Source organism: Lutra lutra, chromosome X (assembly GCF_902655055.1).
Source record: "Lutra lutra chromosome X, mLutLut1.2, whole genome shotgun sequence".
In the NCBI taxonomy this organism is placed as follows: Eukaryota; Metazoa; Chordata; class Mammalia; order Carnivora; family Mustelidae; genus Lutra; species Lutra lutra.
This window is the reverse complement of record NC_062296.1, coordinates 52,447,355-52,473,615: the sequence shown is the minus strand read 5'-3', so window position 1 is coordinate 52,473,615 and position 26,261 is coordinate 52,447,355. Positions and strand designations below refer to the sequence as shown.

Here is a 26,261-nt window from a genome sequence, read left to right as displayed (position 1 = left end):
TTACGGAGTGGCTACACCAGTTGGCATTCCCACCAACAGTGTAAGAGAGTTCCTCTTTCTCCACATTCTCACCATTTGTTGTTTCCTGACTTATTAATTTTAGTTATTCTGACCAGCGTGAGGTGATATCTCATTGTGGTTTTGATTTGTCTTTCCCTGCTTCTGAGTTATGTTAACATTTTTCCATTTGTCTGTTAGCCATTCATATGTCTTCTTTGGAGAAATGTCTCCATATCTTTTGTCCATTTTTTTTAAATCGGATTATTTGTTTTTTTGAATGTTGAGTTGTATAAGCTTTTTATATATTTTGGATACTAACGCTTTATGTGATACATCATTTGTGAATATCTTCTCCAATTCCGTAGCTTGCCTTTTAGTTTTGTTAATTTTGTTTCCTTTGTTGTGCAAAAGCTTTTTATCTTGAAGTCCCAATAGTTCATTTTTGCTTTTGTTTCCCTTGCATCTAGAGATGTGTCTAGCAAGAAGTTGCTGTGTCTGAGGTCAAAGAGGTTGCTGCCTGTATTCTCCTCTAGGATTTTGAGGGATTCTTATCTCACATTTAGGTCTTTAATCCATTTTGAGTTTACTTTTGTGTATGGTATAATAAACTGGTCCAGTTTCATTCTTCTGTATGTGGCTGTCCAATTTTCCCAACACCATTGGTTTTCCATTGAATAGTCCCTCCTGCTTTGTTGAAGATCAGTTGATCATAGAGGTGAGGGTCCATTTCTGGGTTCTCTATTCTGTTCCACTGACCTATGTGTCTGTTTTTGTGCCAGTACCATATTGTCCTGCTGATTACAGCTTTGTAATACAGCTTGAAGTCTGGAATTGTGATGCCACAAGCTTTGGTTTTCTTTTTAAACATTCCTTTGGCTATCTGGGATATTTCCTGGTTTCATACAAATTTTAGGATTGTTTGTTTCAGCTCTGTGAAAAATGCTGGTGGCATTTTGATAGGGACTCTATTGAATGTATAGATTTGTTTGGGTAGCAGTCATTTTAACAATATTTGTCCTTCCAATTAATGAGCATGGATGATTTTTCCATTTCTTTGTGTGTTCTTCAATTTCTTTCATAAGTTTTCTATAGTTTTCAGAATAAAGACACTTTACCTTTTTGGTTAGGTTTATTTCCAGGTATCTTATAGTTTTTGGTGCATTTTAAATGGGATCGATTCCTCTATTTCTCTTTCTGCTGTGTCATTGTTAGTGTATAGATATGGAACTGACTAGTGTACACTGATTTTATAGCTTGTGACTTGGGAAAAATAGGCTTTAAAACAAAGACTGTAGCAAGAAACAAACAAGGACAGTGTATAATAATAAAGGGGAAAATCCAACAAGAAGTTATAACATTTGTAAATATTTATGCACCTAACATGGGAGTAACTAAGTATATAAGACATTTAAAAACAAAGTAAGGAAAAAATTGATAGTAACACAATAATATACAATAACACAATAATAGTAGGGGACATTCATATCACGGACAGACAATCCAATCAGAAAACCAACAATGAAATAATGGCTTTGAAGGATACAATGGACCAGATGGATTGAGCAGATATATTCAGAACACCATCCTCAAACAGCAGAATACACATTCTTTCCAAGGGCACATGGAACATTCTCCGGAATGGAACACAAATTATGCCACAAGACAAGTCTCAACAAATTAAAAAATATTGAAGTAATACCATGCATATTTTCTGACTACCACACTATGAAACCACAAATCAATGAAAAGAAAAAAATCTTTTAAGAGCACAAACACATAGAGACTAAATAACATGCTACTAAAGAATGAATGGGTCAACTAATAGATCAAAGAAGAAATTAAAAAATTACATGGCAACAAATGAAAAAGAAAACACAGCAGTCCAAAAATCAGTGGGATGCAGCAAAGGGAGTTCTAAGAGGGAAGTTTATAGCAATATATGCCAATCTCTAGGAGCAAGAAAAATTTCAAATAAACAACCTAACTTTATACATAAAGAAGCTAGAAAAAGAAGAATAAACAAAACCAAAACCTAAGGGGAAGGAAGGAAATAGTAAATATTTGAGTAGAAAAAAAAAGATACAGAAGCTTAAACACACACACACACACACACACAAACACACACACACAGCTGTAGAACTAATCAATGAAACCAGGAGCTGTGTCTTTGAAAAGATAAGCAAAATTGATAAAACTTTAGCCATACTCACCAGGAAAAAAAAGAGAAATTACTCAAATAAAATCACAAATGAGAGGGGAGAAATTGGAACCGACACCACAGAAATACAAACAAATGTAAGAAAATATTATGAGACACTATATGCCAACAAACTGGACAACCTAGAAAAAATAGGTAAATTCCTAGAAACATGTAACCTACCAAAACTGGAGCAGGAAGAAAGAGAAAACTTGAACAGACCAATAACCAGCAAAGAAATTGAATTCAGTTATCAAAAAACTCCCCAAAAACAGTTCAGGACAAGACAGCTTCATAGGCAAATTCTACCAGACATTTAAAGAAGATTTGATACCTATTCCTCTCCAGATATTACAAAAATAGAAAAGGAAGGAGAACTTCCAAATTCATTCTATGAGACCAGCATTACCCTGATACCAAGACCAGATAAAGACAGCACAAAAAAAGAATCACAATCTGACATTTCTATTAAATATAGATGCAAAAAAATCTCAACAAAATACTAGCAAATTGAATACAACAATACTTCAAAACATTCATTCACCACGATCAAGGGGAATTTATTCCAAGGATGCAAGAGTGATTCAATATTGGCAAATTAATCAATGTCATACACCACATCAATAGGGGAAAGGACAAAAACCATATGATCATTTCAATAGATCCAAAAAAGACATTTGACAAGCACCAATCCATTCATGAAAAACAAAACAAAACAAAATAAAATCTCAACAAAGTAGGTCTTGAAGGAACATACCTCAACATAAAGGTCTTACATGAATAACTCACAGTGAACACCATACTCAGTGGGGAAAACCTGAGAGCTCTCCCCCTAAGATCATGAATAAGACAAGGATATCCATTCTCACTGCTTTTTTAAAAATTTTTTTATTTAAAAAAAAACTTTATTGAGATACAATGTCCATGCAAGAAAATGTATCTACTTTAATTTTTAAAATTTTTTTATTTTTTAAATTACTTTTCAGTGTACTAGAATTCATTGTTTATGCACCACACCCAGTGCTCCATGCAATATGTGCCCTCCACAATACCCACCACCAGGCTGGCCCAACTTCCCACCCCTCCCTCTTCAAAACCCTCAGATTGTTTTTCAGAATACATAGTCTCTCATAGTTCATCTCCCCCTCCAATTTCCCTCAACTCCCTTCTCCTCTCCATCTCCCCACGTCCTCCATGTTATTTCTTATGCTCCCCAAATAAGTGAAACCATATGATAATTGACTCTCTCTGCTTGACTTATTTCACTCAGCATAATCTCTTCCAGTCCCTCAATACTTTTTTTAAAAAAGATTTAATTTATTATTTATTTGACAGAGAAAGACACAGTGAGAGAGGGAACACAGGCAGGGGGAGAGGGAGAGGGAGAAGCAGGCTCCCCACTAAGCAGGGAGTCTGATGTGGGTCTCAATCCCAGGACCCTGGGATCATGACCTGAGCTAAAGGCAGATGCTTAATGATGGAGCCACGAGGTAACCCCATTTTCACCACTTTTACTCAACATAGTAATGGAAGTCCTAGCCACAATATTCAGACAAGAAAAAGAAATAAAAGGCGAGGAAGAAGTAAAATTTCACTATTTGCAGATGCCATGCTAATATATATAGAAAAACCTGAAGACTTTACCAAAAAACTGATAAATAAATTCATAAAGTTGCAGGATACAAAATCAATGTTCAGAAAAGTCAATGCATTTCTATATAATAGTAATGATGCAGCAAAAAGAGAAATTTAAAAAACAATTCTTTTTAAAATTGCACCAAAAATAATAAAGTACCTAAGAATAAACATAGCCAAAGAGAAGAAAGACCTGTACACTGAAAACTACATAACATTAAAGAAATTAAAGATGACACAAAGAAATGGAAAGACATTCCATACTCATGGACTGGAAGAACAAATATTGTTAAAATGTCTACACAACCCAAAGCCATCTAGAGATTTAATGAAATCCCTACCAAAATACCAGTAGTATTTCTCACAGAACTGGAAAAAATAATCCTAAAATTTATACAGAACCACAAAAGACCCCAAATAGCCAAAGCGATCTTGAAAAAGAAAAATAAAACTGGCAGCAGCACAATTCCAGACTTCAAGTTATGCTACAGAGCTCTAGTAGTCAAAAGAGTATATTACTGGCACAAAAATAAGTAGATAGATCAATGGAACAGAATGGAAAACCCAGGAATAAATGCACAATTGTATGATCAATTAATCTCCAAAAAAGGAGGACAGAATATACAATGGGGAGAAGATAGTCTCTTCAACAAATGTTGCCTCTAAAACAGGGCAGTTATATGCAAAAGAATGAAAATGGACCACTTTCTTACACCATATTAAAAAAAAAAAAAACCTCGGGGCACCTGGGTGGCTCAGTGGGTTAAGCCGCTGCCTTCTGGTCAGGTCATGATCTCAGGGTCCTGGGATCGAGTCCCGCATTGGGTTCTCTGCTCAGCAGGGAGCCTGCTTCCCTCTCTCTCTCTCTCTCTCTGCCTGCCTCTCCATCTACTTGTGATCTCTGTCAATAAATAAATAAAATCTTAAAAAAAAACACAAAAAAACCCTCAAAATGGATTAAAAATCTAAATGTGAGAGCTGAAACCCTAAAAATCTTAGAAAAGAACATAAGCAGTAATTTCTCTGACATCATTTTTTCTAGGTATGTCTCCTGAGGCAAGGGAAATAAAAGCAAAAATAAACTATTGGGACTACATCAAAACAAAAGCTCCTGCACAGTGAAGGAAACAATCAACAAAACTAAAAGGCAACCTGCTGAATGGGAGAAGATATTTGCAAATGACATATCTGATTAAGGGTTAGTATCCAGGGGCGCCTGGGTGGCTCAGTGGGTTAAAGCCTCTGCCTTCAGCTCGGGTCGTGATCCCAGGGTCCTGGGATTGAGCCCCACATTGGGCTCTCTGCTCAGCAGGGAGCCTGCTTCCCCCTCTCTCTCTGCCTGCCTCTGCTTGCTTGTGATCTCTGTCAAATAAATAAATAAAATCTTTAAAAAAAAAGGGTTAGTATCCAAAATATATAAGAAACTTATACAACTCAACACCTAAAAACCAAATAATCCAATTAAAAAATGAGCAGAAGAAATGAACAGACATTTCTCCAAAGAAAACATACAGATGGCCAACAGACACATGAAAAGATGCTCAACATCACTCATCATCAGGGAAACGCAAATCAAAATTACAATGAGGTATCACCTCAAACCTGTCAGAAGGGTGAAAATTAAAAATATAAGAAACAGCAAGTATTGGTGAGGATGGTCAAAAAAAGGAAATCTGTGCACTATTGGTGGGTGTGCAAACTTGTACAGCCACTGTGGGAAACAGTATGGTGTTTCCTCAAAGAATTAAAAATAGAACTACCCTATGATCCAGCAATTACACTACTGGGTATTTATCCAAAGAATACAAAAACAATAATTCAAAGGCATACATGCACCCTTATGTTTATAGCAGCATTATTACAAGAGTAAAATTGTGGAAACAGCCCAAGTGTCCCTCAACAGATGCATGGATAAAAAAGTGTCCCTTGATAGATGAATGGATAAAGAAGATATGGTATATATGTGGAATATATATAATGCAATATTACTTATCCATAAAAAAGAATGAAATCATTTGCAATGATGTGTTTAGAGCTAGAAAGTATTATGCTAAATGAAATAAGTTACTCAGAGTAAGACAAATACCATATGATTTCACTCATATGTGGAATTTAAGAAACAAAACAATCCAGCAAAGGGGAAGAGAGAGAGAGAGAAACAAACAAACAAACAAAAAGAACAAGTAACAGACTTTTAACTATAGGGAGTAAACTGATGGTTACCAGAGGGGAGGTGGGTGCAGGAATGGATAAAATAGGTGATGGGGATTACGGAGTACATTTGTTATGATGAACACCAGGTGTTGTATGTAAGTTTTGAACCACTATATTGTATACCTGAAACTAATATAACACTTTATATTAACTATTTTGGAATAAAAAGCTTAATAAATAAAAGAATATTGCTTAAAAATGCTAAATATCATCTGAGATTCCAGCAAGTCATAATCCTTATCCTGGAGAAGGCTCTGGCCTTATTTTTGATGACTGCTGACTGATCAGGGTGATGGCTGCTGAAGGTTTGGTGAGCTGTAGCAATTTTTTAAAATTAGACAATAATGAAGTCTGCTGAATTGATTGACTTTCCCTTTTACATGCCAATTCTCTTTAACATGCAATACTGTTTGATGGCATTTTACCCACAGTAGAACTTTCAAAATTGGAGTTGATACTCTCAAACCCTGCCACTGCTTTATCAACTAACCTTATTTAATATTCAAAATCCTTTGTTGTCATTTCAACAGTCTTTACAGCATCTTCACCAGTAGATTCCATCTCAAGAAACCACTGTCTTTGCCCATCCATAATAAGCAAATCCTCATCTGTTGAAGTTTTCTCATGAGATTGCAGCAATCCAGTCACTTCTAACGCTATTAAGAAGCTAAGTACTGACCTTCACGTTCATCCAGGGAAGAAGTATAAAAAACTGTTCTTTCTCGCAGCAAGCGTTTTGAAATTGTGATTGGTTTGTGCCTTCTTGCTGTCACTCGAGGTGGAGGCACTGGGGGTGTAGAACTTTCTTCAGGTGGACCTGAATAGATCTGTAAAAGGAGAATATTTTGAGGAAACAATTAGAAAAACCGAGTTTTTGTCTCCCTAATTCTAACTGCCCATTGATGCTTACCAACATTACACCTAGGGTTTGCCATAGCAATTCTAATATGACTAAAGGAATTGGGATTTTAAAAATCACTCCAGCTACCAAGTGTTTAGAAGTCTCCTATCATGTTTAAGACACGGTACCTGGCCCTTCACAATGTGGAGGAAAGAATGCAAACAAAAACTGCACAGTCAATCCTGGATTTTCACTTATTCCCTGGAAAACCTTAGGCAAGTCACCTCCTATCTCTGAGTTTTAGATTCCTCATCTGTAACATGGGGAGAGCACAACTACCTCATACGGTGTGATAAGAATCAAGTGAAAAGGGTAGTCAAGGTACATTGTATGGGTAGGGGTTGGTTATGGGGGGTTACTAAAATGCACCCAATATTTCTGAAAGGATACCAAGGAAATTGGTTAAATCGTTTGCTTCAAGACAGGAATAAGTGGCTGAGGAAAGGATGGTGGTAACTTATTTCTTACTCCTATATCATCTTGATCTTTTAAAATTTCATACCATGGACATATTATTCAAAAAAGAAAGGGTGAGACAAACCATGGGAGACTGTGGACTCTGAGAAACAAACCGAGGGTTTTGGAGGGGATGGCTGTCGGGGTTTGGGTGAGCCTGGTAGTGGGTATTAAGGAGGGCACATATTGCATGGAGCACTGGGTGTGGTGCATAAACAATGAATTTTGGGACACTGAAATAATAAAATTTAAAAAAATAAGAAAGGGTGAAAACAAAATGTCTTATACATTGTAAAAAGTGCTGGACAAATGAGGGAGAGGGTATCATTACAAAAAATTTTTAAAGATTTTATTTATTTGACAGAGAGAGACACAGCAAGAGAGGTAACACAAGCAGGGAGAGTGAGGGAGAAGCAGGCTTCCCACTGAGCAGGGAGCCCAATGTGGGGCTCGATCCCAGGAGGCTGGGATCATGACCTGACTCAAAGGCAGACACTTAATGACTGAGCCACCCAGGCACCCCATTACAAGATTTTTTAAAGCAGGGTCCATGCCCAGCACAGAGCTCAACATGGGGCTTCAACTCATGACCCTGAGATCAAGACCCAAACCGAAATCAAGAATCAGATGCCTAACTGACTGAGCCAACCAGGCACCCCTAAATGATTACAATTTTTATATAGTGTCATATGTATTTGAAAACCTTTCTTGGCTCTGGGGGGACTGAGCTTTTGGCCAGAGTGCACATACTTTGGGAGGACACACACATGGTGAGGGAGGAAGGCAACAAATGAAATCAACCCAAATGATTAGTGCAAAAAGAAATGCCAGAGACCAATATTGTATCAGGCTGCAACGTCACAGAAATTACATGATTGGGAACACAAGGAAACCCTGTGTAAAAGCTGAGCAATGGTAGAAAACATTGCAAGCACAATCACAAGGCAATACACGTCTGAATGTCTCATGGCATAGGAGAGAGAATATGACATAGTAGCAAGCAGATAAACTTTGAGGCCATACAGTTTCAACACCAATAGTAGTAATATTCTAAATAATTACCATTTTGTGAGTATATGTTTATGCACTATAGGAGTTGTTAAGAATATCTCTTGCTGGGGCGCTTGGGTGGCTCAGTGGGTTAAAGCCTCTGCCTTCAGCTCAGGTCATGGTCCCAGGGTTCTGGGATCGAGCCCCATATCGGGCTCTGTGCTCAGTGGGGAGCCTGCTTCCCTCGGCCCCCTCTCTGCCTGCCTCCCTTCCTACTAATGATCTCTGTCAAATAAATAAAAATCTTAAAAAAAAAAAAAAAGAATATCTCTTGCTATTTATCAAACACACCACGGACTTTGTACTGAGTGTTTCATTTACCTGGAGTGCTCTTCCTCCAAATATTCATATAGCTTGCTCTCTTAATTTCAGTAGGCTATGATCAAATATACTCCTCTCAGTGAGCCCATACCTCCCTGTATGCCATGAGTCCTACTCCCCTTTTGTTTTCTCCTTAGCATTTTTTATTACTTCCCAATAAAATATATTGTAATTATTCATTTTTTTTGTTTTTGTGTCTGTCACTCTAATCTATTGTAAGCCATAGGGAAGTACATTATCATGCTCACTGTTATATCTCCAGCAACTAGAAGACCGACTGGAATTGCTGAGTCAAAAGAAAAACACATTTAAAATACTGATATAAAAGGCCAAACTGTCCTCTGAAAACACTATAATAGCTACTTCCACTTCTAGTCAAGGTAGGACTACAGGTATTAGGTTTACATTTTCTGCAACTAATAATTTAACAACTAGAAAAAATACACATGACATTGGAAATCTGATAATGAAAGACAGTGATCCATGAGAGACAGGAAAAAGAAATGAGGTGAGTCTCATGATATTCCCAGCTTATAGCATGGAGAGAGTCTGTAAGCCATAATTTATGGAGGAAAGCTCAGAGGGAGCCTATCAGTCAGCTTAAGTTGAAGACACAAGTTGCAAGTATGGAGAGGGCAAGAAAGAGAATTTTTCAGGGTAAAATATCAGAGAGAAGGTAGCTGCACAAAGAGCTCTGGAGAGCTGCAGAAGTTCTCTTTAAGACTTTAGCTGAGGTGTGATTAATACTTATGTGTGAGGAAAGAACCACACAATTGAATTAGAGGGATTGATTACCTAAGATCACACAGTGCCTAAAAGAATTCCAGCTCTCACCAGCCACAGTGGAAAATCAAATAATTAAGTGCTGTGGGTGGTGGGCACTGCAGAAGTGCATCATGCAGGCAGCTGGCCAGCTCCAGCAGCATGAAGGCTGAGTTGTGACTTGGGTGTCATCGTTCTTTTGTCTTAAAGTAGGTGTTTATCAGCTTAAAATTCCCTCTTAGAACTAACTGCTTTTGCTGCATCCCCTAAGTTTGATACACTGTTTTTCCACTGTCATTTAATTCAAAATATTTATTTCCCTTTTGATTTCTTCCTTGACCCACTGGTTATTCAAGAGTGTGTTGCTTAATTACCACATATTTGTGAATTTTCCTCTTGTTATTAATGCCTAGTTTCATAAAATTCTGGTCAGAAAAGATACTTGGTATGATTTTAATCTTCATACATTTGCTAAGGCTTGTTTTGTGACCTAGCATATGATCTATGCTTTAGAAAGTTCCATGTGCACTTGAGAAGAATGTGTATTCAGTTGCTGTTGGATGCAGTGTTCTATAAATGTCTGTTAGGTTCATTTGGTCTGAGGTATAGTTCAAGTCCAATACTTCTTTATTGATTTCCTATCTGGATGATCTATATGCATTGATGAATGTGGGGTGTTTAAGTCCCCTACTATTGTTTTTTGTTGTCTATTTCTCCCTTCAGATCTGTTAGTATTTACTTAATATATTTTTGTGCTTTAATGCTGGGTGCATATATACTTAAAATTGTTACATCTTCTTGAAAAATAGACTTATCATTATATAATGACCTTCTTTGTCTCTTGTTATAGTCTTTGGCTTAAAGTTTACCTTGTCTCACAAAAGTGTAGCTATCCCTGCTTTCTTTTTGTTTCCATTTGCACGGTATTAACTTTTTCCATCCCTTTATTTTGGGCCTATGTGTGCCCTTAAAGCTGAAGTGAGTCTCTTTTAGGCAGCATATTATTGGGTCTTATTTTTAATACAATCAGCACTCTATGCCTTTTGATTGAAATTTTTAATATACTTACATTTACATAATTATTGATAGGTAAAGATTTACTAATTATATCTTTTTTATTATTTGGATTATGCTATGTTAGTCACCATACAGTACATCATTAGTTTTTGATGTATGTTCCAAGATTCATTGTTTACATATAACACCCAGTGCTCCTTACAATACATGCCCTCCTTAATACCCATCACTGGGCCAAACAATCCCCCATCCCATCTAAAACCCTCAGTTTGCTAATAATTGTTTTCTGGCTCTTTTGTAATTCTGCTGTTCCTTTCCTCTTCTCTTGTTGTCTTTGTTCTAGTGAACTGATCATTTTCTGTGCTGGTATGTTTTGATTCCTTTATCTTTTGTGTATCTACTTTTAGTTTTTGTTTTGCAGTTACCATGAGGCTTTCATAAACAAAAATATCAATATAAAAATCTCTTTTAAGCTGAGAACAACTTATCTTTGATCATACACAAAACCTAAAACATTTTACACCTCTTCACATATTTTGATTTTGACGTCAAAATTTACCTCTTTTTTTTTAAAAGATTTTAATTATTTATTTGACAGAGAGAGATCACAAGTAGGCAGAGAGGCAGGCAGAGAGGGAGGGGGAAGCAGGCTCCCCACTGAGTGGAGAGCCCGATGCGGGGCTCCATCCCAGGACCCTGAGATCATGACCCGAGCCGAAGGCAGAGGCTTTAACCCACTGAGCCACCCAGGCACCCCGAAAATTTACTCTTTTTATATTTTGTACCTATTAACAAATTATTGTACCTAAAGTTTTTTTTAACACTTTTGTACTTTAACATTTATACTAAGGTTACAAAGTTAACATACTACCATATTACAGTATTAGAGTATTCTGAATTTGAGAATATACTTACCTTTACCAGTAGATTTTTTATTTTCATATATTTTTATATAACTAATTAGTGTCCTTTCATTTCAGCATGAAGAATTCCTTTCAGTATTTCCTGTAAGGCAGGTCTAGAGTTTATGAACTACCACAGCTTTTGTTTGTTGGCAAAGTCTTTATCTGTCCTTCATTTCTGAAAGATGACTTTTCCAGGTAAAATATTCTTGGTTGACAGTTTTATTCCTTCCACATTTTGCATATGTCAACCAACTCTCCCTTAGCCTGAAAGACATCTGTGGGAAATCTGCAAATAGCCTTATAATGTTCCCTTATAGCTTTTACTTTCTCTCTTACTGCTTTGAAAATTCTTTTCATTTTTCATTTTACATGATGTCTTGGAGAAGATTGTTTCAGGTTGAAATTTTGAAGCACTTGTTAGCTTCACAAATCTCTCCCCAGATTTGAGAAGTTCTCAGTCATTTCTTTTAATTTTAATTCCAGTTTGGCTAACATACACTGTTATATTCCTTTGAGGTGTATAATACAGTGATTCAACAATTCCATACATCACCCAGTGCCCATCAAGAGAAGTGTCTTCTTTAATTCCCATCACCTATCTCACCCATCTCCACCCACCTCCCTTCTAGTAATCATCAGTTTGCTCTCTATAGTTGAGAGTCTGTTGCTTGGTCTTTGTGTGTGTGTCTCCCTCTTTTTTCCTTTGCTCATTTGTTTCCTTCCTTAAGTTCCACATATGAGTGAAATCATGGTATTTGTTTTTTTCTGACTGACTTATTTTGCTTAGCATTATACTCCCTTGCTCCACCCTGTCATTGCAAATGGGAAGATTTTACTTTTTATGACTGAATAATATTCAATTCCATTTATATACCACATCTTCTTTATCCATTCATCTACCATTGGACACTTGGGCTACTTCCATAATTTGGCTATGGTAAATAATGCTATAAACACAGGGATGCATGTAGCCCTTTGAAGTAGTGTTTTGAATTTCTGGGTAAATTCCCATAGTGTGATTACTGGATCATAGGGTAGTTCTATTTTTAATTTTTAGAGGAACGTCCATACTGTTTTCCACAGTGGCTGCACAGGTTTTCATTCCTACCAACAGGACACATGGGTTCTTTTTTCTCCACGTCCTCACCAACACTTGCTGTTTGTGTTTTTATTTTAGTCACTCTGACAGGTGTGAGGTGATATCTCATTGTAGTTTTGATTTGCATTTCTCTGATGATTGATGTTGAGCATCTTTTTTCATGTATCTGTTGGCCATCTGGATGTCTTCTTTGGAGAAATGTCTGTTCATGTCTCTTGCCCATTTTTAATTGGATTTATTTTGTTGAGTTGTATCAGTTCTTTATATATTTTGGATATTAATCCTTAATCAGATATGTCATTAGCAAATATTGTCTCCCATTCAACAGGTTGCATTTTAGTTCTGTTGATTGTGTCCTCAGCTGTGCAAAAGTTTTTTTTTTTAATGTACTCCCAATAGTTTATTTTTCCTTTATTTTCCCTTGAAACAGGAGACATATCTAGAAAAATGTTATTATGGCCAATGTCAGAGACATTATTGCCAGTGCTCTCTTTTAGGATTTTTAGGGTTCCATGTCTCACATTTAGGTCTTTAATCCATTTTTAATTGTGTTATGTTAGTCACCGTACATCATTAGTTTTTGATGCACTGTTCCATGATTCATTATTTGCCTATGACACACAGTGTTCCATGCAAACTGTGCCCTCCTTAATACCCATCACCAGGCTCACCCATTGCTCCATTCCCCTTCCTTCTAAAACTCTCCCTTTGTTTCCCAGAGCCCATAGTCTCTTATGGTTCATCTCCCACTCCGGTTTCTCCCAAAGAAATTTTTCCCCTTCTCCTAATGTCCTCCATGCTATTCTTTATGTTCCACAAATAAGTGAAACTGTATGATATTGACTTTCTCTGTTAGACTTACTTCACTTAGCATAATCTTCTCCAGTCCCATCCAAATTGATGCAAATGTTGGGTATTCATCCTTTCTGATGGCTGAGTAATATTCCATTGTGTATATGGACCACATCTTCTTTATCAGTTCATCTGTTGAAGGGCATCTTGGCTCTTTCCACATTTGGCCTTTAATCCATTTTGAGTTTATTTTTATGCAGGGTATAAGAAAGTGGTCCAGTTTCTTTCTTTTCCATGTAGCTGACCAGTTTTGCCAATACCATTTGATGAAGAGATATTCTTTCTTTTGGATATTCAGCCATTATTTCTTTAGATAAGCTTTCTCCTATTTTTTTTTCTGGGATTTCTAGGACTTCAATAATTCACAGATCGTTTCTTTTAATGGGTCACACATTTCACATAGGCTATCTTTATTCTTTTTTGTTTTATTTTTGCTCCTCTGAATGTATGATTTTAAACGGTCTTCACTAAATCTTTCTTCTGTTTGGTCAAGTGTGATGCTGAAGCTCTCTATTGAATTCTTCAGTCACTGTTTCTTGAACTCTAGGATTTCCTTTAATGGTTTTCATTTCTTTCTTGAACTTCTCATTTTGTTCATGTATTTTTCCCCTAATTTCATTTAGTTGTCTATCTTTCTTCTCTTAACATTCACCTAATTTCTTTAAGATGATTATTCTGAATTCCTTATTGACAATTCCTGGATCTTCATTTCTTTAGGGTCAGTTATTGAAGTTTTATTAGTTTGCTTTGATGGTGTCATGTTTCCTCCATTATTCATGATCCTTGTGTCCTTGCATTTGTGTCTGTGCATTTGTCCAAGTAGGCATCTGTTCCACTTTTTGTAAACTGGCTTCAGCAGGCAGAACCCTTCAGCAGTTAGCTCATTCTGAGATTCTGATGGGCCATCGGTGGTGTCTGTGGGGTGACTTGCTGCTGGAGTTCTTGGACAGGTATATCTGGTGTGTGGGTGAGTAAATGAGCAGGCCTGATGCCCAAGGGGGTGGGCCTGGAGCTTGGATTCACTGGGGTGGGCCTGGAGCTTGAGTCTGTGGTGATGGACCTGCAATCTGAGTTTATGTGGATGGACCTAAACCTGGACCTGGGTCCATGGGGGCTCACTAGGCTCAGGAGATTACTGGGATGGTCCTGGTATCTTGGTCCACAGGAACTGGCATGATGCTGGGCGGGCCAGGAGACTGGTTTCATAGCAACTGGCCTGGAGACTAGGGCCATGGGGGCTGCCTTGCTACTAGAGTAAGCCTGGAGTCTAGGACCATGGAAGTTGACCAGTAACCTGGGGTCTTGGGGGTCAGCCTGAAGATTGGGTCTATGAGGCCTGGTCTGGTACTAAGGCAGACAAAGAACCTGGGTCCATGAGAGTTAGCCTATAGGCTGAAGCTGCAGGTGTTGGCCTAGCACTGAGGTAGACCATAAGGCTGGATCCACAGGACCCCCACATGGAGCCTGAGCCACAGGGACAATCCTGGTGTTGGAGCAGGCCAGAAGTCTGGGTCTGTGGGAGGTGGCCTAAAGGCTAGTTCTGTGGAAGCTTGCCAGTTCTGGAATCAACCAAGAGTCTGTGTGCACTGGAGCCCACCAGGAGCCTGGGGACATGGGGGTTGACTGTGAGTGGGTGGGCCAAAGCCTGGGTTTGTGGCAGCCTACCCATAGCCTGATGTCTTGGGAGCTGTCTAGGGGCATGGGATCTGGGTGATGGTGGTGAGGCTTGAGGAACTGGGTTCACAAGAACCTGCTAGGCCTGATGCTGTGGAAACTTTCTGGGGCTACAAAAGTTACTTGGGACCACAAAAGCTAGAGGACACATGGGTGGCATAGGGGACTGGGTTTTTAGGAGCCCACCAGGAGATTAGGGCCATGGAAAACACCTCAACCTGCAGGAATTGTTCTGGTCCTAGGGAGTGCCAGCTATTGGGTCCATGGTGAAGTCAGATGCTCACTTTACTTTCCTCCCATGTGTCTATCTCTCCACTGGGCTGTCAGAGATTGTAGGAGGGGTGACAGAAATAACATAACAATCTTTCCTCCTTGGTGTGTCTTTTCTTATTTCTATGCTTCACCCAGGTGTTGCTATCCCTAACCAGGATTCCTTAGTTATTGTGAAGGTATTTTTGCATATAGACAACTGTTCAAATTTATGTTTCTGGGGAAGGACTGGTGCTAGAAATTCCTATCCTGCCATTTGGCCGATGTCATTCCACAATCCCCTGGCCTCTACTTCTTCACAGCCCATTTGCTCCTCAACCTGGTCTCTGTCCATACCACTCTTGTAACTCTTTATACAATGATTACCACCAACCTTTTAACTGCCAAATCCAATGGTCCTTTTTCAATCCTTATTTTGACTTTGCTCCAGCATTTGACAGAGTTGACATTCCTGCTCTATAAATGCCTTACTCTTTACCTTTCTGAATGAACATATTTCTGCCTCTCTGAACACTGCCCAGTCTTTTTCACTGGCTCTTCCTAAATGTTGATCTTCCCCAAAATTATGTTTTCAGTCCTCTAATGATCTCATTTATCTAGACTCATTCTCTCTCTCTCTCAGCACTTTAATCCACTCTCATGGTTTGCATTATGAGTTTTCTCTAATAACTTCTATACCAGTATATCTGATTACCTGCTCAATAGATGCCATTTGGATATCTCAACTTCAATATTCTGAAAATTAAACACATTTAATTCTTTCCTTATAACTGTTTATTACTCAAAAACAATGTTAATATCCAAGATAGAAATCTGAACATCATTATCCTTGTATCCTCCCTCTCATATCCCACATCATTTAATCACCAAGTTCTATCAGTTATACTTCCTTAATCTCTCTAATATATCCTCTATGTTCACTGCCATAGTTTCATATCTCAACATGTCTCTCTAATATTACTACAATGGTATCCTGTTTTTCTGTGCCTCCTCTCACTTCTTCCTTTAATATGTCTACCAAAGTATAGATTGAGTGACCTGTATAAATTCAAAATTTAATTGTGCTCCTCCTCTGCTTAAAATATTTCAGTGACCCGGGCACTTGGGTGGCTCAGTGGGTTAAAGCCTCTGCTTTTGGCTCAGGTCATGATCCCAGGGTCCTGGGATCAAGGCCCGCATCAGGCTCTCTGCTCAGCAGGGAGCCTGCTTCCCCCCCTCTCTCTGCCTGCCTCTCTGCCTACCTGTGATCTCTGTCTGTCAAATAAATAAAATCTTTAAAAAGAATTTTTCAGTGACCCTACACTATCTTTGGCATAAATTCTAAATTCCTTAGTACACAAGGTGTTCCATAATCTGGCCACTGCCTGCACTCTCCAGTCTCATCTTCCATTATTTCTATCTTCATACTATACTACAGTCATACTGAATTATTATAGTTCTTTACATATCATGTTTTCTTACTCTTTTGTGTATACAGAATTCTCTGTGCTTATAACACCATTCTTCTTTATGGCAGAGACTGCTAATTGCTTCTTAGTGTCTATCCACTCTTCTTGCTTTTATTCATAGAAGTCACTGAGTTTTAGCTGGGTATCCATGCCTACATTTTCTAGTCTCCTTTGCAACTAGGTAAGACCATGTTACATAACATGTACTTAAGTTATAGGTAATAGAATACAAGTGAAAATTATGTATGTAAACTTCTGGTACATGTTTTTATGAAGACATTTTCTTTATTCCATTCCATCTCTTTTCCCCCTTCTCTTTGGGTGGTGAGTACCAAGAGATTGAAGCCAAGTGGTGAGGAGAGCAGAGCTGCCCCACAAATTCTGGACTGTTTACCTCTAGACTTCTCCATGAGAGAAATGAACTTTTCTTTATCTTATTTATATCACTGAATGTGTGGTCCTTTATGTTACAGGAGATTAGCTTGTATTTTAATTTATCTACTCCTCTTTAACTTTCAGGACTCAAATCAGGCATTACCCAATGTATGAAAGCTTCTCTGACTCCCAAACAGAGATATATTCCCCTTCCTTGTGCTCTCATAGCATCTGATATATATCTTCATCACAGTAGTTATTATACAATATCATGAATGTTAGCTGGTCCAAATTCTCTGTCACTATCATAAGTTTCCTAACAGTTAAGATTTTGTCTTATTCATCTTTAGAAGTAAGAGCCCTATTAGGGCACCAGACAAAAGTTAGTGACTCAATGGCAGTTTTCGGAATTAATAAATGAATCTCGGCTGCCAGGCCCCTCAAGGCCTATTAAATAATAGAGCCTATTCTCACTTATTCCATCTCCAACTGCAATTGGGCAAAGAAAGCATGTTATATAGATTACTGACAGCTTTGATTTTGTTGGGGCTTTACCACTTACTAGCTAAGCAACCTCAGGCAAGGTACTTAAACTATATGAGCCTGACACTTGAGGCTCAGTTTGCATTTTGCAAACAGTTGCAAAATTAGGATAATGATACCATCTACTTTATAGGGTTGTTGTAATGATTGAATAAGAAGATATATGTAAAGAGCATAGTTTCAACACATGAGATACTCAATAAATTAAACCTATTCTATTAGCAATCCTAAAAAGGACTTAAACCCATGTTTCCTTGGATAAGGGTGATAAGTAGCTGGGGCACAAGGGAAGTAGAGATTGGAAGAATAAGGGGTGAAGTGGTTATGTGCTAATCAAATCAGGGGATGTGAACTTGTTGGTTCCTTGAGGTCTCTGGCAGATTAAATGATTTCATTTCCTTCTTCCAGTTACACAAATTATTCACTTCTCATTTTAAAATCTCCTTCTTCACAGCCTGCTCTTCAAGGAATTACCCAGGCCCCAAGATGGATATGGGCTCACCAATGTCTAGGGTTTGTAATGAGAGCTTCCAAATTTACCTGTACAGGATGCAGGCTATAGTTCCTGTCTCCACCAAATAGACTAAGGCATTGGTTGGGAGTCTTTTGAGACCAGTTCTGCCAATGTGCCAGTAGGCAGAGCTCAGAAAAAATGCTTATTAGGCTTAAGTTCACACTCTCTCTAAGTGAGAAAAGTCTAGAAAAACAGAGAGGACGCTTCCTGCTGTGCATCCTCTCTAAAATTAAAACATGGCCTTTACAACCCTATAGTCAACATGGATTACAACATCTTCTCCAAAGCTGGCCTGCAGAGGCAAACCTTGAAGAGAGGCTTTAATGTGGAAATACTGGCAATTACTGTGGTAAGAAGAATCCACTACCTCTCTCTGTTCTGTGGGCCCTCCAAAGGTCTAAATGAGCTTTAACCTATGTGTTACTGCTATTCCCAAAGAATTGGAGTAAATGGTCCTGCTTGCTCATTCAACTCTGGCCACTTTGGCCTCTTTGCTGTTCAACATGCCAAAAAAACCTCTGCCTCAGGGCCTTTGCTGTTCAATATTCTTGGAGCAGTTCTTCCCCAAGATATCCACCATGGTTTGTACCCTTAATTTATTCACTTTTTGCCTAAAATATATTATATTATATTATATTATATTATATTAATATCATCTTCTATAAGATGACAATCCCTTACCTTGTTTTGTTTTTCTTCAGAGCACTTACCACCACCTGGCAAATATATCAAATTGTTTATCATTTGTCTTACCCAAGTAGAATATAAGATCCTTTGTTTCGTTTATAGGTATATACAATAAGAATTTAGCAAGTATTCATTTAACTAACAGATATCATTAGCTCTTCAAAAATAGAACTATAAACTACAGATTAACTAGTGACCCTCAGAAGGAAATCCTGGGAAAATCCTCATAGTTTCTCTTATGAGAGGAGAAGGGAGAGATGATGGGCCTATGATCTCTGGATTCACTTTTGGCAGCCCAGTTTTAACGAGGGGAAAACTTTTAGAGACAAAGGGAGTTAAGAAAGGCACACGAAAAGAAACCCAGTCTGCTCTACTCAATTCCCTATCAACTTCTTGAGTATCCATGAAAAGACAATCTAACCATGTTCTGAGAAAGGAATAACAGTATACCCTTTGAAGGTAGAAGAACCAAATCCTAAAGGAATGGGAAACTCATAGTGCATGGGGCTCTCCTAGGTATGGATGGGGACAAACACTAGATGCCATAGAATACAAAAATAGCTCTTCTGTATCTCATGCAATCATTTCAAAGGGGAAGTGACATCAGTGGCAGGAAAAGGCATAAATGGTGGGACTAGATGCTGACCTAGAAGACTGACTAAAAAATGGCTTTGGTAGCACAAAATTTTTTTCCAAGTTCAAGCCGTGGGTCAGAGCTGTTTTTAATGACCAACTCCTATACAGTGTTTATTACGTATCAAGCACAATTTTAAATATTCTGCATATATGAATTCATTTACTGATTTTTCACAAATTTCTTTCTCTGAACTTCCAAAGGGAATTTAGGGTTGATCAACTAGCACATTAGGGTAACCACAGAATAAATTCCTCTATCCACCCTTTTTCATAGGATTAAAAAAAGGGGAGAATAACTGACAACATAAATGGAAAGTTGAAGAAACTCACTAAAACTTGACAGGATCCCTTACTTTCCTCCACTCTGGTCACTGGAATAGCTTTTCTATAGGTGAAAAACCAAGCTGGGATTTTTAAATCTTAGACAGACTAGGTCAATTCACTAGAAAGAAAGCTAGACAGGGGATTTGAGGCCAAAGAGTTGGCTAAGAATAGTATGCATTTTCCAAGGTACCCTGATCCTAAGTAGCAGGACCATGATATGAACTCAGATGTATCTGACTTCAAAGTTAACATTTTTCTACTGTATAACATAGAAGGAAACATTTTAAGCTTAAAAAATAATTCCTTGGGTGGAAAGGGTATTGGGCAAAAGTTATTTTCCCACCCTCCAAAACTCCAGCTAGAGAACATACTGATCTGGCTTTCTGTGGACTGGTTAGGAACACTTAGTGTTTTGTAGTCTTTGATAGTGACTTCAAGAAAGATCCCAGAGGAAGCCAGAGTAGAGTCTGAGTGTAAACCAATGCTTATTTGTTTGCTGGGTATATGGTGGCACTGAATTAATGTTAGCTGAGTTGAATTCTAAAGGCCTGGTCTAAAAAACTCAATATTGAAGGAATACTATTTCACTCTGTTGGGCCCTGGGCATTGCCTAGGTTGTAATCAGAAGTCCAACTCCTGGAAATTCTTCTGAAAGCTTCTGAGAGCTAACACTGGATGATAAAATTTGTAGACCTTTGAGGAACAGCCAGAGAAGGATCTACACAGGGAAGGAGGTTCATGAACTTCTTGCCTGACAGGTCACATATTAACCCTCTTCTGGTTGCTTCTCTTCCATGTATTTAGGTGTGAAATAGAGAAGAAATTCAACATAAAACAATCATTTTTCAATTGCTAATTGTCATGAGGTGAAGATTCATTCAAACTCTCAGAAATTTTGGCAGAACTGAGCAACTATCCAAATTCTTCTCAGATGCTGCTATAGGGCTACAAATACTAGATTGTACAAAAAGCATCTTGCCTTTCTATAAATCAAAGCTACAAGACTTGGCCTTGATGAAATCCATCTTTTCACTGAGTCCCCATTTATACTCTAGCTGAGGCTGTGTCGGGCTTTCTGGTGTTTGGTTATATTAGCAAAAGCTATACTCTGAACTTCATCAGAAAAAAAGGTGGTGTTGGGGTTAAAATAATGAGCTCTTAGCATTTGGCAGAGATCACTTTAAACATCAAGCGTGTCACCAACTTTTCTTAGGGTATGCACAGAAATTTGAAAATATCATGTCTGTTTTTACCAAGAGCCAACTTTTTAAAGAGGACTGTTACCAGCTCTGTCTTTGGTCTCTTCAACACATAGTCTTTAAGGCCCATCTTGATATAATAATCTAGAATCCTATCTAGTCTTACCCATACATCACACTATGTGAAAACTAATGTCCAAATAGGGGAAGTGACTTGCCCAAGGCTACAAAGCTAGTAGGTGGTAGAACTGAGATAAGAACCCAACAATTCTAATCCTCAATCTGGTACCCTATTCCCTTAAAACACAGTACTTCCTATATAAAACAGTTTTATACTCCCACTGATTATATCTAATCGGTCTATAATCCATGTTCTGTCAGTTCATTCCCCTGTCTAGTTGACTTGGGAAGAGAATACTGAGAGAGAGAAACAATAAAGTCAAATTCTGCTAAGGATACATCCATGTACATGGCATGGTTTATGTTTTCTACTAAGAATGAGATTGCATATTTCAAATGAAATTTTCCTTTTAGATATATTTAGGATGCTTTTAGGCTGGGGAAGTGAAGTTTTTGTCACTTAACAACCAATAATTAAGAATGGTCTAGTGACAACTGAGGAAAGCCCATTTCACTACAAAGACTTAACAGATACCAAGGGAAAAGGATTATGGAAGAAGGTCATCACTAAGATAAAGTTAATTTCCTATAGTAGTATGTGGCAAATGGAGGTATTAAAATTTGGTGGGCAATACTACCCTCAAAGTACTTGATATATTTATCTCATTGAATCCTTCCAACAACAGAGTGAGGGAGATCTAATTATTAGCTCCATTTTTAAAGTAAGGGTAACTGGGCTCAGGAAGGTAGACTAGCTTGTTGAAGACCACCCAGCTAGCAAAGGAAGGAGATGGGATTCAACCTCAGGGCCATCTGGTTCCAAAGCGTTTTTCCATTCTTTCCATCATATACTTACCTTTAGTAGTATTTGGCAAGGCTAGAATTGGCCTTGGCATTTTCAGGGTTATTTTAATAAGTTTTAATCCAAGAAAGTAACAGTGATCCAGCAATCAGTTCCAAAATCTCAGAACAAAGAAAAAGTCCACCCAATTTCAATGGTCCCCGACTGATGCCAGATTTTTGAAGTTTCTATAGGCAGTACTACCAGACTGAGGAACTTCAATCTGCTTAAAGTCTAACTGCCAAAGTACACATCTGGCCCTCTAGCACACTGGCCGCAGTCTTACCATCTTATTTAGGCCCTGATTTTCAAACCTGAGAATCAGACCACTCAAAGGACAACAGGAAAGGCAAAAGTATATGGAGAACTTCTTAATTCTCAAAAATCTCTACCTCGATAATTCTCTCTCATTCTCTCTCAACAAATGCACACATGTACAACCATATGCAAGCAAACTACAAAAATACAATAAAAGGGGCGCCTGGGTGGCTCAGCGGGTTAAAGCCTCTGCCTTCGGCTCAGGTCATGATCTCAGGGTCCTGGGATGGAGCCCCACGTCAGGCTCTCTGCTCAGCAGGGAGCCTGCTTCCCTTCCTCTCTCTGCCTGCCTCTCTGCCTGCCTGTGATCTCTGTCTGTCAAATAAATAAATAAAATCTTTAAAAAAAAAAAAAAAAAGAAAAAAAATACAATAAAAACAGATACCTGACTTTGGTATTCCATAACAAATTTAGCCAGCCTCTTTAGACCTCAGTTTGCTTCAAGTAAAATGAGGGGATACCTCATAAAAGTTTCAAGGATTCAATGAGATGTTGAATGTCAACTTCTTAGCATAGTACATTGCACATAGCAAGCTCTCATTAATGCTATCATTTTTGCTGTTGCAATTATTGTTTCAGTGCCAGCTGAAGGGAGAAAATGGAAGGAGAAGGCATTTCCACCTTCTGCTGAATCTTGAATTAGGGTGACAAGAATCAAAAGTGTGACTCATGGGGAATGTTTCAGCTCTCTGAAGGTTGAAGGGTAAACCCCAGCTCACGGCTGCATTCTACACTTATCACACTATGTCATCAAGTTTGGACATGTTTATTCATTTCAAACAGGTCTTTGACTTAACTTCAAAGCTAAGACAACTAGGCTTTTGGAAAGTGTGTGAAGATCCTCTTGATTTAGCCAGAATTGAAAACTTGAAGTTATGTTTTCAAAGATTCACTATGACTAATGAACACATCTGAATTTCTCAATTAATAATTCTCTGTTCAAAGATGTTTTCCTTCAGGTTAGTTTGTTCTTAAAGGTATTTTTTCTGAAGATTCATTTGAAAATGCTTGCCAAATCTCAGCTAACTACATATTACACTGAAAATGTGTTCACATGTACAAGCTAACAAAGCATTATTTTTAATAATTTTTAGGTTAACTTTATCATTTTGGAAATGAAAGACAATGAAGTAGAGACCCGGCTTAATTAGATTCTCTTGCTCTCTCCATATGCATATATGTGTGTGTACACATATAGGTATAAATATAGTTAGACACATAGATATATATTTTAAAATATATAAAAGATAAATCTATATCTATATTTACTTATATCTTAAACCATGTATCTATCTACCTATTATTCCAGAAAGCAGAGGTGGAGGGAAACATTCATCTATTCTCTTGCTGCCCTCTGGTGGCAGACCAAAATTCACAGAAGCCACATTTCAGACAAAGAGGAGGAACAGACTAGGACTAGAAGGGTCTGTTTCCTCTGAGTTGCTAGACTGGGTGTCTAAAAAAATACATAAATCAGAGCTGTTCCTTAAAAGGGACTCTTGTTTGATTTCCAAAATCCATTATATTGCTAAAATGTTGAGTTCTTCTTGGACAAGATCCCATTTGGCCATTAGGGAACTAGGCAACAACTGAGTTCCCCCAAACTGCACAAAGAACAACCCAGCTTACTCTGGCCAATTTACAGAAAGATCTGCCCTCAGCCATATAGATCTGTAGCAAAGACTGTACTGTTTAGTTTCCTCAACCATGGCTTCTAACCATACATATTTAGAAATAAGAATAAAATCCATTTCATATATACTGATAATAGATTTTGTAATTGTCTTGAAAATAACTATTTACCCAGAACACTGCACTGAAGGCAGTAAAGCATGATTCTCTAGGATTAAAAAGCAGCCTGTCACCCAGTAAAAGGAAAAGATTGGCAATGTGGATAGAGCTCAAGGGATGTTAGAAAAGCTAAGTCAACATCAGTGATGCAAAGATAAGTACCACAACTTGCTGCTGTTGTTAACATCTCACATAAAACAGATCCACATTCTCTGAAGTCCAGCCTTATCATAACAGACCTAGATTTAAGTCGTGGCTTTGCCACGGACCACACTCAGTGCCTAATCCAAAAAAATGAAAATACTAATATCCATCATTCACAGAGTTATAATAAGGAATAAGTGAGTTTAAAAAGTACATTGCCCTGGGGCGCCTGGGTGGTTCAGTGGGTTAAAGCCTCTGCCTTCGGCTCAGGTCATAATCCCAGGGTCCTGGGATCAAGCCCCACATCGGGCCCTCTGCTCAGCAGGGAGCCTGCTTCCCCTCCTCTCTCTCTGCCTGCCTCTCTGCCTACTTGTGATCTCTGTCAATTAAATAAATAAAATCTTTAAAAAAAAAAGTACAAAGCCTGATTTCATGTTCCTTGAATACAAATCTAAATCTAAAGAGGCGAACTTGCTGGTTCCTAGCTCCAATATAATGATCTCAGCAGTAGTAAAAGGAAAATGCCAGCTTGCATAACTGAGAAGATGAGTTTACAAAGCACAAGTGAGATAGCTGGTAAGACTTTGGGCCTGGTACCAGAGTCCTTTTATAAACTAGCTGGGAAGAACTGTGGAAGTAGGTGAGAGGGGGTGGGCTAAAGTTCCAAAGAGTAGATGACTGGGAATGGAGTTGGAGAAATGCAAATTTGTTACCACTATTGCTGCATGCAAAAAGGGACTTAGTTTAAATGATGAGCCGAGACCAGAAGATCTTCAAAGTCCCTTTCCCAGTACTAATATTTAAATGGATCTATCCTATATTTTGTCTTCTGAAGTGAAATAACTTGCTGTCAAAACAAAATTGCTAAGAGCTGACCTCCCTTCTGCTGTATTTCCTGAAAGTTTCCCAAGACAAAATGTTCAAAAAACTGAAGTCAGCCTTCCTCTATCAATCCAAGTTGCCTCTGTATTTCAAGGCAGCAGCATCAGATTTGGGCCCTGACACATACTGTTCAATGAGGTGGGAAGAGAGAACTGAAGAATGATTGATGTTATTCTAGGGATCAGAGCAGAGGCAGATCTTCCCCAATCATTTACCTACCTACCAACTCGGACAACAAATAATTTAGAAAAGATGATTCAAATTGTTTTAAAAATACTTTTAAAAAGCCTTACGAATAGACTCCTTAAGTATCAATTCTTTTGATGCATTTAAATTTTATTTACAAAACCTGGACATTCTTAAAAGAAAGGCTGAAGGGAAGGAATGACAGGGAAACTTAAAACCAACGTGATTAAGCCCTTTTCTATTTAAGAGCAAGTATAAATGGAAAAAAACACATTACTGAAATTATAACATGTCAACTGAAAAATCATATTCCATTAACAGAACAACTTGGCAGGAACATATAATCCCTAATACTTGTAGAGCAGCATCAGTTCTCATATATATTATCTCTTTTAATCCTTGCAACTATTCTATGATGTTACACCTACATAAGGTCCAGAATTTCTGAAACAATCTCACCCACACATCATTTTGTTCTTTTTTAAAAAGGCAATTCAATATAAATGTATAATAAACTGAGACTTCATTTCATAGTATTTCATATGAAATACATTTATAAGTCAGGGAAGATCCTTGGTTACCATGTCTTTGTTTAGAAAACATGGTCAGAGTACATCTCTGGTATCACACAAAGGTCAGAACTTCAATCATTTAACAAATATTTACAGGTTACAAGAGTATAACAGCTTCACTTAAAAGCTGACCATTGGTTAGTAGAAATGACCTCCTATTAGATCCTGGGGATAACAGATTATCAACACTTTAATCGCTCCACAGAATACACCTTTGGTGTCTTGGCCAAAAGCATAGCAAAATCACACTAATAAACTCAGTGGGGGTTGAGGTTATTCACTAAAAAAGGACCTTCTGGTAAATTGAAATTGGCATTTTCCCTAAAAG

General features: G+C 37.9%; 1 protein-coding gene across 4 annotated transcripts in view; it reads right to left on the bottom strand.

The window, feature by feature from the left end:
• The window catches only part of OPHN1 (oligophrenin 1), a 559,535-nt gene that overhangs the window by 86,347 nt on the left and 446,927 nt on the right, over nt 1-26,261 (bottom strand). For all 4 annotated transcript variants that reach the window (XM_047715714.1, XM_047715717.1, XM_047715716.1 and 1 more), the window contains exon 20: nt 6,726-6,873. In XM_047715714.1, the coding sequence (XP_047571670.1) occupies nt 6,726-6,873 (148 nt within the window). The remainder of the gene's footprint in view (nt 1-6,725; nt 6,874-26,261) is intronic.